General features: G+C 42.4%; 1 protein-coding gene across 1 annotated transcript in view; it reads right to left on the bottom strand.

The window, feature by feature from the left end:
- The window catches only part of SLC17A6 (solute carrier family 17 member 6), a 32,437-nt gene extending 15,841 nt beyond the window's left edge, over positions 1–16,596 (bottom strand). Inside the window, exons 1-3 of the mRNA XM_059825828.1 lie at positions 16,511–16,596; positions 13,313–13,565; positions 12,031–12,149 (exon numbers count right to left, since the gene is read on the bottom strand). Coding sequence (XP_059681811.1) covers positions 12,031–12,149; positions 13,313–13,565; positions 16,511–16,596 — 458 coding nt within the window. The remainder of the gene's footprint in view (positions 1–12,030; positions 12,150–13,312; positions 13,566–16,510) is intronic.
- Positions 16,597–16,894: the final 298 nt, after the last annotated feature.

Raw genomic sequence — 16,894 nt, 5'->3', positions numbered from 1 at the left:
TATTCTCTGAATAAATGGTTCAACTTTGTGAAAATGAAACTGTTATGGAAACCAAGTAATATGTCTGTTCTAGAGCATATGAAGTACCTTAACTAAAGTTTATCCTTTCAAAAAAAATAAAAATCAAAGAGTAACTCTGTATGTTCAAAATAGCATTTTTTGTATTTATTTAGAAGAGAAAATACTGTAGGTTTAAGATGCTTAAATATATGCTGTATCAATGAATTATGAATGCCATTTCATTAAAATCCAAAATAACTACGGAATAGTAAGTGTTGGTCACTGACAACTACAAAACAAGATTGGAGATATTTTAACGGATTTACATTGACAACAATGAAGGCATAGAAGGTTTCACATCACTTTTTGTGGTAACCTAAAGAAGTTTTCAATGGCTTCAATAGAAAATTCATTCAGGACTGTAACTGAAAAGTTTTCACCTCCAAAAAGCCACTGATCATCATTCATGGGAGACCTACCTACAGAATAGGAAAGTTTCATTATTTTGTTAGTTTTCTAGGGAATCGTGGGGGGAGAGGGGTGTGAAATCATTTCACACTGATACAACAAATTAAATCAAAATATTATAAGGTGGTTTATTCTGACTGTAAATGGGAACCTATGGAAAATGTAGCCCATGTTCATTTCTGGGACATACAACCTCAGCACTTGACAATTTTACTGTAACACTGATCATACTATAGAGGACATTATTTTCATTGGGTAAAGTATCTGTATTGAACAAATACTGTATTTGTAAACAAAGATAAAACATTTTCACTAGTCTTAGATGAGATTCCTCTGTTAGGTAAGGGTGGAAACTAAAGAGGAGTGAAAACATGAGGTTTCCATGCAGTTTTCGCAACCTAGTCTAAAGATGAGATGAAAATTCTGTCATTAAAAAAAAAGAAATTTATTTGGATTCAGGTTGGTGAGCTGGTTATTGCCATTCCTTTTCCTTAAAGAAAACACATAAAATATGTTGAACAAAGACTTATTTTATCAAACATATATAAAGAAATAAATTGGGTCATGACTATCCTTTGATGTTCTTTCTTGAACAGTGCTTGTTTGGGAGAGTCCCAGCGCAGGAGCAGCTCTGAGCAGCTGAGCATGTATCACACAAAGTGACTTTTTAGACTATTCTGTCAGCTCAAGATTTCTAAAATTTATTATCTTTTACTCTAACTCTACCTACTATCATTCATCTCTGACACACCTCCTCCTGCAAAAGGCCAATAACACAACATAAAACTGATTATGTTATTTTTTTATACAATGCAAAGAATTTCATGTCTGAGAGGAACTGCAAGGCTGAACACTGGATTAAATGCTTAATTTTTTCAGTAGAACATAATGTCTAGGGAGAAACAGGACAGGAGCTAGCTGGAATGCCTGTAGGCACGCAGCAGTTTTTCAGAATCCCTCCTTCTGCAAATGTTGCTAGCAACGACAATTTGTGATCATCCTTTTTAACTTTTTTTTCCTTTGAGTTGTGACTGAACATGTAGAAATTTCAGGGGTTTAGCTGCCAGTTAACACTTCCCTTCTTACAAAGCATATTGCTACCCATATCAGGTGTGATGAGGGTCTTCTAAGGCTTTGATACAGAACATGAACATTTTGACAACCTGAATTTGCTGTGATTCGATCTGCCAGCTTTGAAGATAAATAAATCCCAAAACATTCACAAGTCTTTTAGCTAAATGGACCATGCAAGGGCTGAATCAAGCCAGAGTGAAATGCCATACAGACACTCAGTCAATGTGTATCACTAACACAAAGTCCCTTTAGCCTTCTGCCTTCTGCAAGCCCCACTAATGCCACTGACTGATATAGGTCAAACCAAGACCCTAAATAGTTTTCAGGCTGTGCCTTCCATTGCCTGTTCACAGGACTATTTTTGATATGTCAGTGTGTATTTTATGAAGAACTCGGGCACTGTTGGATGACAGCATCATGGAAATCGATGCTGAATGCAAAAGACTCCTGGGTCGTTAAATTTTGATCATTGCTCTTACCAGCAAGTGCATTACATCATCCTTCCATAAGCAGATCAGGTTCCATCTCAGAAGCAATTAGCATTTGCCCTACTTATTTTGGAGGCCTTTCCAGCTTGTTACTCCCTACATCCAGTAGATTTCTTGTAGCCATGCTGTTTTATTTTAGCGGTTTTAATCTCTGCAGTTTACCCCAATAGCAATCCTATCTTCTTTCTTTCGCATCGCTAAGCAAGCCAGGCCCTCTTTCACCTCGTCTTCTTTATTCTTCATTCATTTGATCACCCTACCAACCCTCTCTCTCTCCTGTTTGAATTCAGCTGGGGAATCTCTCAAACCTGCGGTTTCATTTTACAACTCATTATATCCATATATGTCTAGATAAAACTCTGACTCATTCCTTCTAGCTCATTAGCTTTGGGATGGCTTGCTCCTTAAATATGTGATCTGCTAGATCACGTTTCAAACCAAGACCATCTCATTCAAACTACCTTATTGAGTTCCAGGGCTTAGGCTGTGATTAAACTGTCTCTGTTGATTTAGAGATATATAATACACTTATCAAAGAAATCACCTGTGTTTTTAACTGAATATGTTTTGTGGAGCTGGTTGGGAGGATAACTGCTATGTCTTGGACTCAAAAGCTACGTCTGTACTGCTTTGTGGAGTGTTTTCTGACATACGGGCCACGTGTTACAGCTGATTGTATCTGGACTGCTCAGAGCAAATGTAGATTCCTTCAGAGCAAAGGGACTGTGACATTAGTGTTTTTACACCACCAACCTAAACAGCATTTTGTGGCATCAAATCCAGTGTACATATTGTATTGGGGTGAAGTATCAAAGGAGGTAGAGGTGATGAAGGATACCTGTTGGATAGAGCGCCTGGAATTAACTATGTCAGAAGCATACATGGGTTTTGTTTCAGAGAGGATTAGTTTTTTCCCATCTGAAAGGGACCCTGGTTATGAGGTATCATACATGCAGTAGGGATTCATGGAGGCTCAGGACCTGGGAGAGAACTGGGAGCAAAGTTATTTGACAGTATCGACATATCTGGGTGATATAATCCCAAAAAACAGTAAATTTCTTTATCAGCTTGGTGTGAAAGCGTCTGGTGTGATTTTATGTAAACTGTGTAGCAAATTTTCTACAGATACCGATTTCAAAGGATTTGGATCAATGGAGGATAGAATGCAAAAATAAGTCCGAATTTCAGACATAATCCTACTCTTGTTAGTTATATCTGAACAAGCAGGGCCAAATTCTGAAATGTTCATATTTAGTCCTGAAAGAACTCATCAAGATCAAATGTAGTTCTCTGCATTTAGTATCTTGAGGATCACTGCCATTCTACATCCAAATAGTTCCAAAAGTCCACATTTGTCAACTGAGAGTTATACAGGTGCTTCTCAGTAACAGAGAAAATAATATTTTAGCCTATAATGTTCTTGCCTGAGGGTTGCTTGAGAGCTAAAAATTTAACACCATTAATGATGGTTTATTTGCTTCAAATTTATGTACGTGTAAACAGTGCTCTTACTGACTTCTGAAAAGATTATTTTTCCTCGGTAATATAGTGTGGCAATTTTTTTCATTTTTTCAGCTGTTCCCCCGTGCATCAATGGTTACCTCCTTGCCTGCGAATGGTGAGTAGCCACTCATTTGGAATATTTACATTACCTGTACTGATGTTTATTAAGTATGTACGTATTGTGTCACTTGTTCATCTCCTTTGTAACCTAAACACTCCTGATAATACTTCTCTTACTCTAGCTGTCTTTTTGGTCTGCCATCATGCCGATTACCCTTCTTGAGACAACTTCTATTTATGTTCATGTATTTGAAATGGACTAAGTGAAAATGAACCCAGTATGGGGAGACACTGTTTACCTATTCTGCAACATATATAATCATTCAGACTTTCCTCTAGTGTAGGGTAATTTCCTGATGATTCTGTTGACCCCTTTACAGTAGACATATTCCTGTGAAATGCCCATCCTGGCAGTTTATGGCTTCATAAATGATAGGCAGAATGTAGTGGGTTTTTTCTGAATTGGGCCTTTAATTTGCATAAAATGGCATAGGGCTAACAAAGCTGGGATTATGCCATGAATATTAGAGTGGTTGATGAACTCAGCTGCCCAGCAGAACAGATAGAATCAGCTACCTTTGACATTAGAGAGGAACACTTATTCCCAAGTGCCAGTCTTAGGTTGACCATGCTTCACAAGAGAATGACGTAAAACCAGTCCTCTTTCATAATAGTCTGTGGCCAGAAGCCATAGTATAGCAGCTTTATTTGGCGTTTTTAAAATGTGATAAAACAGGTTATTTTCATTCATATGTGTACAAGGGAGGAGGGGAACGTGTCTGTGTGCCCTTCATACTAAATCCTATTATAAGCCCTTCATGAGGCATTAATATGTAAAAGCCGACCTCCCGCCATCTAATCTAGTATAATAAGGGCTTGGATACATTATTAATTTTTGTCACACATCTGAGGCCCCCTTTTATCAACCAAAACCCCCATTCAAATCCCTTGTTGCATCATTAAATTGTGAAAACAGCTTCATCATTCATGACAGAAAAATGGAAGGACCCTGAGCCATATGGCAGAGGGACCAGTGGTACCAGCCACCCGGAGATGTTTCCCCAGTCCCCTTCTTGCAGTGACTGGTGCTTAAAAGACCCTGCAATGCAGTAGGGTGACAAAATCGTCTTGAGGTTTTTGTGCCATATTGGCCTCTTTGCCTGGAAGCAGACGAACCCAACACCAGTGCCTGGGATCAGAGCCCAGTTTATTCTGCAAGATTTTGAACTGAACATGAAAGGTGGGGTTGGCAAGTACAACTTTGGGGGTTCTCTCTACAATGCAAGGTCAGTTTATGTCTTCAGAAGTACAGAAGTTGGCTCTTGTCTAACCATGCACAAATCCCCGGGCATGCTGTGAATTACACACTGTTTGCAAATCAGAAAAAGACACAATATGTCTACCTGCTAAAGGGGAGTGAGTAATTTATTTCTTTAAACCAGGAAAATGTGAAGATGTAAAGTTCTAGGAAATCTTTGGACTTGCATTTCTAAACCAATACTTTGCCTTACATTTTTTATGCTTGCTGTCATTAAGGCTGAGTTAGGGGGAAATATTCTGATTTCACTGATGCTCTAATGACACAGTTTCAGCGAAAATCTTTGGGACTCTGAGATGAGATGCACTGACATACAGTTGTCTGAAATATCATTCAGTTTATTCATGCAAATAATCTTATCGGATTACTTGCTGGGAAGAAGGATTTAGCCCTTAATAACAAGATGAATGGCACTTTAAAAACAAAGATGAATTTGAAGTGAAAGGTTGATTTATATATTTTCATTCAGGCTAGAATGTGACAATGATGAAGAGTTCAACATAGATGGGAGATAATTGCATTGTAGAGAAATTTAGTATAGTTATGCAGTGACGATTCTTAATATGAATAGTGCCAGTGCTGTTTAACAGGCAATAAGAAATGTATGTCATTATCATAGAATTATGAAGTGACTTTAATTTTTTAAAAAATTGACATTTTATTCTGCCGTTTGTATTTCTTTGCGTAAGAGAGTTTTAATGTTTGAGTATACACAAATGAGCTAAAATGGTCACTCAGCTTTGTTTTACCAAAAAAAGTCTGTGATAATTGCAGATGTATTTTTGAAACAGTACTTGGCACGTACAGTCAAAACCTGCATTTCTATTTTAAATACATAACTGTGAACTTGGGAATTAATTCCCTATCCTGTGTAATCTAACAATGACCCATTAATTTCAGAGCATCTTTCCCGAGTTACAGTAAGTGCTTAAACTGTTCACTTAGGAAGTCAGTGAGGAAATACTGCCACAGCATTTTGGTAGTGCTTTTGAGAGGGCAAGGGGTTTATTATAGATTTCCAGCAATTTAAAAGAATTTTTAAAGAGTGTGTCAGAAGTTAAAATATAACAATATTTAAATTATCCTGAGACGAGGTGGTAAAAAACAGTACAGCTTCTTACCTTTCCATATATGTGTGACAGCACAGCAGGTAGTTTATTCACAGACAGCTGTAGCTTTGCAATAGCATGAATGTGGAATAGGAAATAGTAATTTAAATTATATTATTATATTTCTAGGTTAAAGACAAAACAAGTGCTTAGTTTTAAGGCCATCTAGCCTGATATTCGCAATGGCATTAACCCTTATGTTTCACTTGATTATCCCTTATATTTTGCTTAATTATCCCTGTACTGAAAAGATTTGTTTATCATAGCTAAAATATAACTTCCAAGATAGGAATTTAACATCCAAAGAAGAAGAATCTAACATATAATTTCTCTGCTTGGACCAGTGGTGACTAGTCATTATTGTTACTATTTATGCTTCTTGAATTTATCTGGCTCTCAATTACTGATTCTTGTTATATCTTTCCATGGGACTAAAACAGACATTTATACTCAGCAATTTTTTCCAGTGGAGTTACATGCATACTTTGTCATCAAATTGCATCCAAGTAATTTTTTTTATATACTGATACACTGAATACCTAGTTCTTGCTATTTCTTTCACTATGTGACATTGTATACTATCATCTTTTAAGTAATTAAAGACCTCTAAAAATAATCTCTAATTTTTCAACACTCATATTAATATGCATGTACCCAAATTGCCTGCAACAATCCAAGGTCAGTGTCATTGACCTAAATACACTCACTGCACTAAAAGCAGAAAAATAAATATCCCAGGATTACATCGACTTCCTTATTAGAGCATCATGTTGGAAGTTCACAATGCTAAGAGTTCAGCATGGCTTAGGATCCCACTCAGCGTGACTGCTTTCCAGGGTGGTTCCCCACTCCCTGGTGTTACTTTGCACTTGAGTGTCATATATATTGAACAGAACCCAGTTTACCGAATGGTGTTTAATATATCATCTGGTTGTCTGGTCCTTTTTATACCCCCAAGTTTATCAGCATTTGTACATATTCCCCAAATGGCTGAGGAAATGTGAAGATCACAGTAGATCTTGTTTAAGGACTGTTGAACAGTATCGTATCTTTGAAAGGTTCATGAACACTGGCTGGTCAATCATCAGTCTCCCAGCGTGATAAATATCACTAGTCCAGTTACAGGCACTCACTTGGTTGTGCAAAACACAAAAAAAAAGGGTTTCATCACAGCACGTGATGACCTGCGCAAATACCCCAAGTAACCTGGGGTCCTTATACAGTAGGCAGGCAGAGATACGTGTAGTCTGGGAATGACACAATACACCTGAGGTCTGAAGTGCTGATTAACTCACTCACTTGGTTAAACAGTATAAGTCTTCCTGGAGGAGCTCAGAGTCGAGAAAAACTGCACCGATTTCCAGTTTGCTGTTTTGAAAGCATCAGAACAGCAGAATCTGTTTCTAATATAGTGGTTAAGATACTATCAAAGAATGTAATTATTAAACAACATTTCTGAATTTCATATCAGAATATTGCGTTCCGTGCTTTGTTCTAGAACATTTAAACACCTTGGCCACTGCATTCCATTTAAATCAACTTTTGAATGATGGAGCTGGAGAACGACCAAACCACAGCTTTCTTTTTCTTTCTTTTAATATGATTTCAGTCCCTGAGAATGATGAATGGTTTTTAAGATTTGTCAAGATGAGATGAATTCTGATCAGCCCTAGCCAAAGTTCTTTTCATGGACTAAATAGAAATTAAGACTAGGTGGGGTTGGAGGATTGTCAGCATTTCATACCCTTTCTGTTCACACCACATCATAATCATATAATGGCAACCCCTCTGGTGGGAGCCTCCGTAATGTTAACATTAAAACCTGTCATTTAAAAGCATTCAAATGAGATTTGTGTGCTTTTAAATGGCATTAACTACCATTATGAGTAATAGCTCAGCTGATTAAATAGTGTGGATACATGATATTAGGTCATCATACTTTAATTTTCACATTTTCTTGTATTTTTCAAGGAAAAATACTTTTAAACAATGCAAAAGCAACTCAGTTCCTTCCTCCTGAAAACCCTGCTCACACTGGTCAGAATCCACTGTGATTTAGTGAAAACATAGCCTTGAATCCCCAACACTCTCAAAAAAAAAAAAAGTCGTCTCACTCTTTATTCACTTTTTGGGGAGAAATCTTTGCTATTACTAATCAGAAAGGATTGTAACCAATAAAAATTTATATTATTTTGGATTTGCCTCTGGAATCTGTTTGTCTGTTCTTGCCCCTACAGTCTCAAAAGCTCTGAATCATAGCCGATTTTCTCTCGGTAAAGATGGTTACGTAAATATCTCTGCAGGGACCATGAATTCTACTCCCAGTGTACTGCAGCCTGGGGAGAAGGGCACTTTTTTTAGTGTAAGGCTGTATATATGTTCAAATAGGAGAAGTAACCCAGATTAGTTGCAAACCTGGATGTCCATGTGACAAGATGCCTTCTTTAAACTACGAGAGCCTGCTCAACAATCTCTGCTATCATCGTGTCGTGCTTAATCGATGGCAAGGTTAATTGTTCATTGGGAGTTTCACCCTGAGAAAAGCTATAGCCCTAATAAACCCTTCCCATGGCACTCCGCATTGCGCTTCCTTTGTACCTCTAGTCTCCTGTGGTCGGTTGCATAGTGGTTTCATACCAGCATCTTCCAGAGGTGGATCCTCCCCTGGGAGAAGAGGTCTCTAGCCTTGTACAAAAGGGAATCCTCTTCTCTTTTCACACACTACTCAAGGGACGCAAGTTTCAAGCTTCACTGATTGCCAATGAGGGGGCACCTGAGGCCCAATCTGTGTCTTTTGAAAAATCATGATGTCTTGCAATGTACTGAAGGTTCCCTACTCCTACGGACGTCAATGGAAGTTGATAGTGTTCAGGAGCACTGACCTTTGTAATGTACTAGCCCAACTTCTATTGGCCACCTGAGAGGTAAGTGCTCAGGAGATGCCTTGTTTCTGAATGTTCTCTGGAATTTTCGAACACAGTTTTGTTTGCTGTCGGTACTACAGCAGCATAAATGCATGTCTTTTAAATAAAGCATTTTTCTTAGTGTTGGGCTGAAAATACTCTGTAACAAAAGATTCTCAGTGATACAATATGAGATAAATTGAGACCCAAGCTATCAGGTGCAAATACCTGAGAAACTCCATCTACTACTTGTAAATCTGTAAATCACTAAATCTGATCTGTCAGAAATAATGGGGAGCTTTGCATGATAAGAGCAGTGGGTCAAGGCAGAACAGGACAACTATGCAGCAGCAGCCTCGAGTTCTACAATTAGCAAAGGATCTCAGTAAAATGCTACCCATTGACAGACTCAGTTGACAAAAATATGTTAGGGAGTTCAGAGCTCAGGGTTGATAATTCTTCATTGGCAGTAAGCATTTTAAAACAGGGTCAGAATCAAAATAAAGGGTTTCAGCCCAGCTTGAAATTAATGCATTGTGCGTAGAAAGGTTTTTGTGATACCACAGCAGGGTCGTTTCTTCTATATGTTATACCTTAGTGAAACTTTCCAATTATGTCAACCCAATCTCTATAATTGGTTGCTAGACTGATTTTTAGTGTCAAGCAAACTCAGTGCCTTACACTCAGCAACACCTTGTCAATAACAAATTAAGCTCACAAAGCACACCCTAACCTTCCTCCCAATTTCCTTCCTCTTAGCATCTTGGAGTCAGTTTTTCATTCATGCTATCTTTTCCATGAAATCACGATCTCCTGCCCTTCCAACGAATGAATCTCTTGAAAACCTCCCTTTTTCTTGAGCTCAAGACTGAGTTTCTCGCAGATAATCTTGAATCTGGTGATGCTATTCTGGAGTCTATTATTTTTTATGTAAAGCACATCTGAACTTCGTTTTTCTGTATAAATTCAAACTTACTCCGAATGCAAAGGAAACCATTGACACCACAAAGATAATCAGCAAGGTTTGTAAACAAAAAAATGTTACTTGGCTGTCATCCACCACAGTGTGAACGGACCAGTTGTGGCTGTGGCACAAGACAGGTAAATCAGCAGAGACTTCTATAGTAGCTCGTATTCTCTTGATGCTGTAGGCCTCTAGGTCTGCGTACTCACTTGTCTGACTTTTTCTCATGCAGTTTCTTGGACAGGATATGGGCATCAAGGCTTGCACCCTATTTTGGGTGCCGCTTTACACTACAGCCATCCTGTTCATTTCAAGTTGAATGTCTAGATGTCAAAATCTCTTTATAGCATTGAGGAACTAACCTGTGTTTTCACCTCCTCACTACCTGGTTATTCCAACCACTACATCTAACCACCCAGCACTCTATTCTCTGCCATTTTTATCTACAGACTAAATATAAATCACAGCCACTATCCATATTTTACTATTTGCAATTACTGGCATGTGTGTTGTAGCTAGTTCCATAATTAAAACTGTGATTTACATAGTCATTTGCCTGGTGTTGGAGTTGCCTCAGAGGCTTCTACAATAATAATAACTAACCACTAATATGTGAAAATTGCTGAGTTAAAATACACCCAGGTTAATAACTGGAACGAGTCTTCATTTACTGTTGTAAACGTTTGTGAAGAGGAGGAAAATTTGATTGACATCTGCCAGATTGTGTGTTTCTACTACCGAGTTTTCCTGGGAATGTCCCTGCCATTGTCTTGCAAATCTTTGTAGCTGCACCACTTCAGATCTCGATTGATAAAGGTGACTTTACTGCTGTTGCTGGGGTGAACAAAGGCGGACTTTTGCTTGTCTGAGTCAAATTCTGCAGCCTTTACTCAAGCAAAACTCCAGTTAACCCCGAAGGAGTTACAGACTGTGTAAAGATGCAAAAATGCTCGAAGGAGGAAGAAAAGGATAAGAACCCTTTAACTGTCTGTTAATTGCTATTTGAAATAGCCTTTTACATTTCTGAACCATTATCAGAAAGATGGCACTTGTAAACAGACAGGCAATGGATACCCCAGTTTAATAAATGCTGTATTTTGGTTTATTTGCTTTGAAAGGAAGGATATTAGGGTTATCTCAGTTACAGAGCGTGTCTCCATTAGCAAATACTCATTATTTTTCATGTAGGTCTCTGTTTAAAAGGTACTTGCCTTGGAAAGAGCATTTTTGCCGTAGCTCCCCTCTCTCCTCCCCCCCTCTCTCAAACAAACACAAGTCAGCTTGCTCGCCAGGCAAAGCCTCTCTGCCTACCCAGGCCTCCCTTTGATGTTGCACACTCCTGAGAAGAGTTAAAGGTATATATTGCTGATTTTAGTATCCATTTGCACTTAGTTTGTTATTGTTTTGAAGAGTGGCACTAGGACCTTCGCTACTTCTGCGAGCGATGAGCCTATGGCATTAGGCATGGATGTGAAAGCCTCATGTGTCTTGAATACTCAGTGGATCTAATTAACAGGTAGAATCGCACCCTGGGTGCTTGAAAAACTGCCAGACACCATAGAAACGAGTCCTTAAGTCCCTGCACCATCTGCACTTTCTTTTCAGTGTGGAAGTCTTATTAAAACACGGGTTTCGACCATTCTAAATTAATTTGTGCGTTAACGGAAAATTCCTGCTGATGGTTTTCCTTTTCATTAAAATAAAAATCATAGAATTCTTTCGTTCAATCATCGGGAAAAAATCTCTCAAGCTTTGGTGAAATAATGAATCTTTGAATTGGCCTCTGACTACGGGGTGTGCGAATATCATTGCCACAACCTCCTTCATTGACTTTTTAAAGGAAAAGAAACCCACCCGAGATATCCCCCGCGAAACCAGAGGGCAGTTCGAAGACGGGTGATCAATGCATCATCACACCCGCCGTTCCAGGTTGCTTCCTTATTTAACGCGAGTGCCTTTGGAGCCGGGGCGGGCTGCTGCAGGGGTGCGGGGCAGCCCCGGCCGTCCTGCGGTCCCCCCGGCTCCCGGCGGGGCAGTGGCAGCGGCCGGGAGGCGCTCCCCCCGCCGCCGCCGGCCCCCCGCTCCCCGGCCGCCTCCCGCTCCGACTCGTACAGGACCCTGGGGCTATTCAGGCCGTCGTTACCTGTTAGCTGCCAGCCGGGACGAGATATACCCGCCGGGGATTTGGGTGATTATGTATCCCCAGAAAAAAGAGCCGTGGATCATGCCAACTGTTTCAGGATCCCAATTAAACTTCGCTTTCTTCCAATGCAAGGGATCGGGAGAGAAGGAGAGAAAGAGAAGAGGAAGGCTGTAATCGTGCCAGAGCAAAGCATTCACCCGCAGTAACTTCATACCGGGCAGTCGAGGGGGGTCTAACGCCGGCGGTGGCACTTGGCGGCCGGGGCACAGGGAGAAGGACGCGGGGCGCCGGGCGCCCAGAGCTGCTCGCTCTGCCTTACCCCGCCCCGCAAATACTCCAGCTGCCCGACGGATAAATAAGCAGCAAAACAAATTCGCTAACAGCAATAAAACCAGCACCGCCCGTGCCTCTCGGGGACACGAGCGGGGCAGGGGCACTCATGAGCGACCGGAGCCCCGTGTGCGCTGAGCCGCTCGGCCGGGGCAGGGGCCGCGGGGCCGGGCCGGGGCCGCGGAGACCCGGGGAGCCGCGGGCACCCGCGGGGACACCGGCTGCTGCCGCACCGCCTCGCGGCCGTGGCTGCCGGGCTTGCAGCTCGGCGCGGTCGGGGGGGCGGAGGTGTCGCCTGCCCTCCGTGCCCGTCCGGCCGGGGCCGTGAGCACCTAGCTCTTGCCTGTGCAAGGAGTAAGCTGCAGGGGTTGGTTTGTCTCCGAACTTACATATTTAACACTCATCTGTATTTAGCATTCAACTCTTTCTCACTGCGCTATAACTCGCTTTTAAACCGGTCTTATCATTTAACGCCTTTGACCAACGCAAATTCTTTCACGCTGGTGTTTTCAAACACACCTGCACAACCTCCCCGGCCCCGTTACAGCCCGGCGCACCCGCTGGCAGCGGCTTATTCGACGCCCTCCTTCCTCCATCTCCTACATTTATTTTGCGAGGTAAATGCGTCTTTCAAGGTTGTGTGCAAAAGGAAAAAAGAAAAAATCTGCCCGCAAATTAATGCCGCAAAATGGCTTTGGGCTGGGAACCGAAAAGGAAAAATAGGAATAATCGGTAGGAATTGTTTCTCCTTCAAGAACGGGCTTTCCGGGCTACAAAGGGCGGCGGCGGGGCCGGGCAGTGCGAGGGGGCCCCGCCCCGGGCCGGGGCGCGTCGCGGGCTGAGCCGCGGGGAAACGCCGCGAACCCATCCCAGCCCGGCGCGCCCGCCCTGAGGTGCGTGACCTGGGACTTGTACTGGGAAGACATGGGATTTACGAGGGAAGGGTTCCCACCTCTTTAATAATTTTTCCTCCTCGGTGTATGGTGCTGTTATTGACCATATCCACGATGGCCACTCCCAAGTTACATCGGATCCCGAAGGAAATGCAGAATCCCAGTCCGCTCATGATGGCAATGATGTACCTCCGGGGCAGCCCGAAGCAGGTACAGTCGCACAGCGGGGCTTTCTTCTCGGGCACTTCCATGGGCTTTCCATCTTCCGTCAGCTCGATGGTGTCCCCGGGCTTCTGCCTCTTCTCTAGGACTCTGCCCGACACAAGAAGGGGAAGTCAAGCCCCGGCCGCCTGAGCGCACAGCCACTTCGGGCAGCCGAAGGCTTAAGTTTCCCGCTCCCCCCGCCCCTTCGGCTCGGTTTGGATCGATTTGAGGATGTATTCCTTGTTTTCCATTCACCTTCAGCTGTTCTTTAGCAATGACCTGTGGGAGTCACGGTTAGTCATCCCCGGCTCCCCCCGCCACCCCGCCGCAGAAGCCCAGGGAGGAGCTCTAGCTGAGAATTGCTCATCTATCATTAAAGACTTCTGCTTAAATATGTAGGACGCCTTAAGAAGACATCATCTGTAACCACTGCAGAGGCGCCATGTTGGGTAGCCCAAGAGCCATAGGATGGAAGCCGAAACAGGCTTTTGGAGAAGGTTTTACTCCCTCCTTGCTGTATTAGAAACACCAAGGGGGATGATCTTGGTGTGCATCTCGCTTCTGGTCTGGGAACAAAAGAAATGTTAACAGAAAGGGCGGGGGGGCGACATTGCTACTTATTTTATATTTGCAAAATGGCTGTCACATGCGGTGGAAGAAAACACGACCGTCTTTAGAGAACTGGCAGCTCCGGAGAAGTCTTTCCAATAGATCGCATCTGCTCAGCTACACGGTGTGAGCGTGTGATCGCTTAGCAGGTTTAACCTTCCCTGATCGGCTTGACGCTCGATCCCTTTGCCCTCACTCCCGTGTTTTCACATGCGAATCTTATCTCCTAGAAAACGATGTGCAGGCATCTGAAGGGGAATGGTTATTTGCAGCTATTTGGAATCAACAGACAAATACCGGAAAGAACCCAACCCTGCTATCCACGAAAAGTGACTTAGAACATTTAGTTTTATTTCTTCTTTGTTGGAAAAGCTGTAAAAATGCCGTGTCGGTAGTAAAAAAGATCGGGTTTATCGAGCAAGTGTCCCGTGCTGAATCTCTTAGTCGTCTTCTGCAGTCACTGAGAGATTTAAAAGACAGAAAACCTAACCGCTCCCATCCCAGCTCCATCCTTCCTCCCTAGCTCCATCGTCTTGAGGAGCGAATATGTGACCATCTCCCGACACGCTGGACTCTCCTGCCGCCGCCCTCGCCCCTGCTCTCGGAGTGTTTTCTCAGGTCAGAAATTCTCCTCGGAGGAGCGTCTCTTTGAGGTTAACTCACCCGGCTAATGGGGCAGTAACAATTAGCATCATCAGGCTCAAACGGTTCTCCGTCTTTGGGAGAAAATCCCTGTCTTTTCTCCAATAGTCACTTAGTTGAAATTCTCCCGATTTTTCTTTGCTGGGAGAATTGTTTCCATGCTTAAAGACCGCAGCATTAAGAAATGTCTTAAAGTTGCGAATAAAATAAAACACCGTGTTTTTATGTTCGAAAATTCGTTCATGCGAGTAACGAATGATGTAGAAGTGTTTTCTCCCTGAATGGGCTTCTTGACTTCGGGAAGACACTAGAAATTAAAGTGTAGGGGACAGGAATGTTACCGAAAATCACGTTCTATAACAGGAAGACGATTTTAATTCTAAGAATCGGAAGCAAAGTAGTTCGGTCCCGTGCATTGAAAAAGATGAGTAAATCGCGCATTTGGTCATCAAGGGGGGAGTTCAAACAGAGTTTTGCTGGAAAATACAAACACCGCTTCTCCATGATTCACTGTGTGACTATATAAAAAGCAGTAGACATGATCGATTTATTTGTACCTTGTAGAGTCTTTTAGGGCGAAAAAGAGGTTTATTTCTCTAATTATATTTTAAGCAGTTATTCTGGATTATCAAGATTTTTTTTTCTGACCATTGAAAATGACTTCAATATGACCAAAACCTGCAGGATATTCACTGCATTGTTGATGGCTTTGGTTTTGCTTTTGGCTTTTCAAAATTGTACCCTTCCTACTAAAATGGAAATCTTAATTTTGTCTTTATCGCTTCGCTGGTGTGCCCCTGAAAATGGCAGCAGAAGTTGTGACTCATGCTGTGGACCAGCCTTGTGCCTGTGCCCAACACTGCCGCATAGGTATGGAAAAAAGACTTTTACGTGACCTACCCTGGGGAGATAAATCCGCAGTTACCTTTAATCTGTAACTCGAAAAAAACCCTTCGGGGTAATTTCTATCAGAGGGGATAATCGAAAATACATTGGCATTTCACGGACTATTCTCAAACGTCCTGGAGGTCACTAAAGTCGCCAGATTGGATGGAGCACGATGTGTCAACTTTAGTGCATACACTTCTTAGGCGTGCGAGAATTTGGGCTTGTTTTGCTGTGTGTCCAGGGTTCGAAGACGGTAGAAATGTTCTGTACACACAGAAACGTACTGTTGAGTGATGCTTTTGAGTTTAGCGATTGCAGCTGTGTATTACTTATAAGACAAGTGGATGCTTCTCAAGGCAGCTGGATAAATAATTAAACACATCCCTCTATATGTTTCACCTTCAGGAGAAAAAAAAATCGTTCGGATATCAATTATTTATACATCTCCATGTTTATCTTCCTCTGACGACGAATTACACAAGGGACAAGACTAATCGAAACCAGGAAAGATGATTATTGTTATTAATATGATTATTTTTTAATGATTGGTAAGGGCAGGGGAAAGATCCTGTGACTGCATTGCAAAATTAACACCGAACAAAAATACAGGGAGCTGCTCTCTCCTGATTATGATTTCAAGATGGGATCCTGTTTTTGTGGGAGAAAGACGGGGTAATATCTCGCTACATATTTACTGACACCATCTACGAATCAGAGAAGTTACGAGGGTGCCATATTGAGAAGCTCCAGCACTAGTTTCCAGGATCCAGATTATATCAGCAGTATCTCAGCAGCTCCCAGCCCCTCCACCACCAGCCTCCCCAAAGCATTCGACCTCTTTCAGCAGCTGGCGGTTAAGAAAAGCTTCCAATTAATTCTAGGAAGTAGAGTCCTGTAAGAGATCGCAGTCTTACCTGTAGAGTTGACCAAGGGATTTTCCAGCAAAATTCTTCAATCCCTCCTTGCCAGGGGTCAAAATCCTTTGTTTTACCGACTCCATTCCTGCAGGGGTGCTCGCTGGATTCTGCTCTGATCTGGATAGGGCACTGCTACGAGCAACGATGGTTCATATTGGTTTAATCTCTTAACTTCCCCCCCTCATTAAATGGCTAGCAGTGCACCTCCGGGCAAAGGGAGAGTGAGAGGAAGCGTGCGCGCGTGTGTGTGTGTGTGAGAGAGAGAGAGAGGGAGAGACGGCGTGCGGAGCCGGGGGGGGAGAGGGCGAGGGCGAGGGAGCGCGCCTGTGTGCGGCAGCGAGCGGGGAGTCTGAGCGCGCTGCAGGCAGCCCCCGGGTTTCC

Source organism: Gavia stellata, chromosome 17 (assembly GCF_030936135.1).
Source record: "Gavia stellata isolate bGavSte3 chromosome 17, bGavSte3.hap2, whole genome shotgun sequence".
In the NCBI taxonomy this organism is placed as follows: Eukaryota; Metazoa; Chordata; class Aves; order Gaviiformes; family Gaviidae; genus Gavia; species Gavia stellata.
This window is presented reverse-complemented; position numbering and strand designations above follow the sequence as displayed.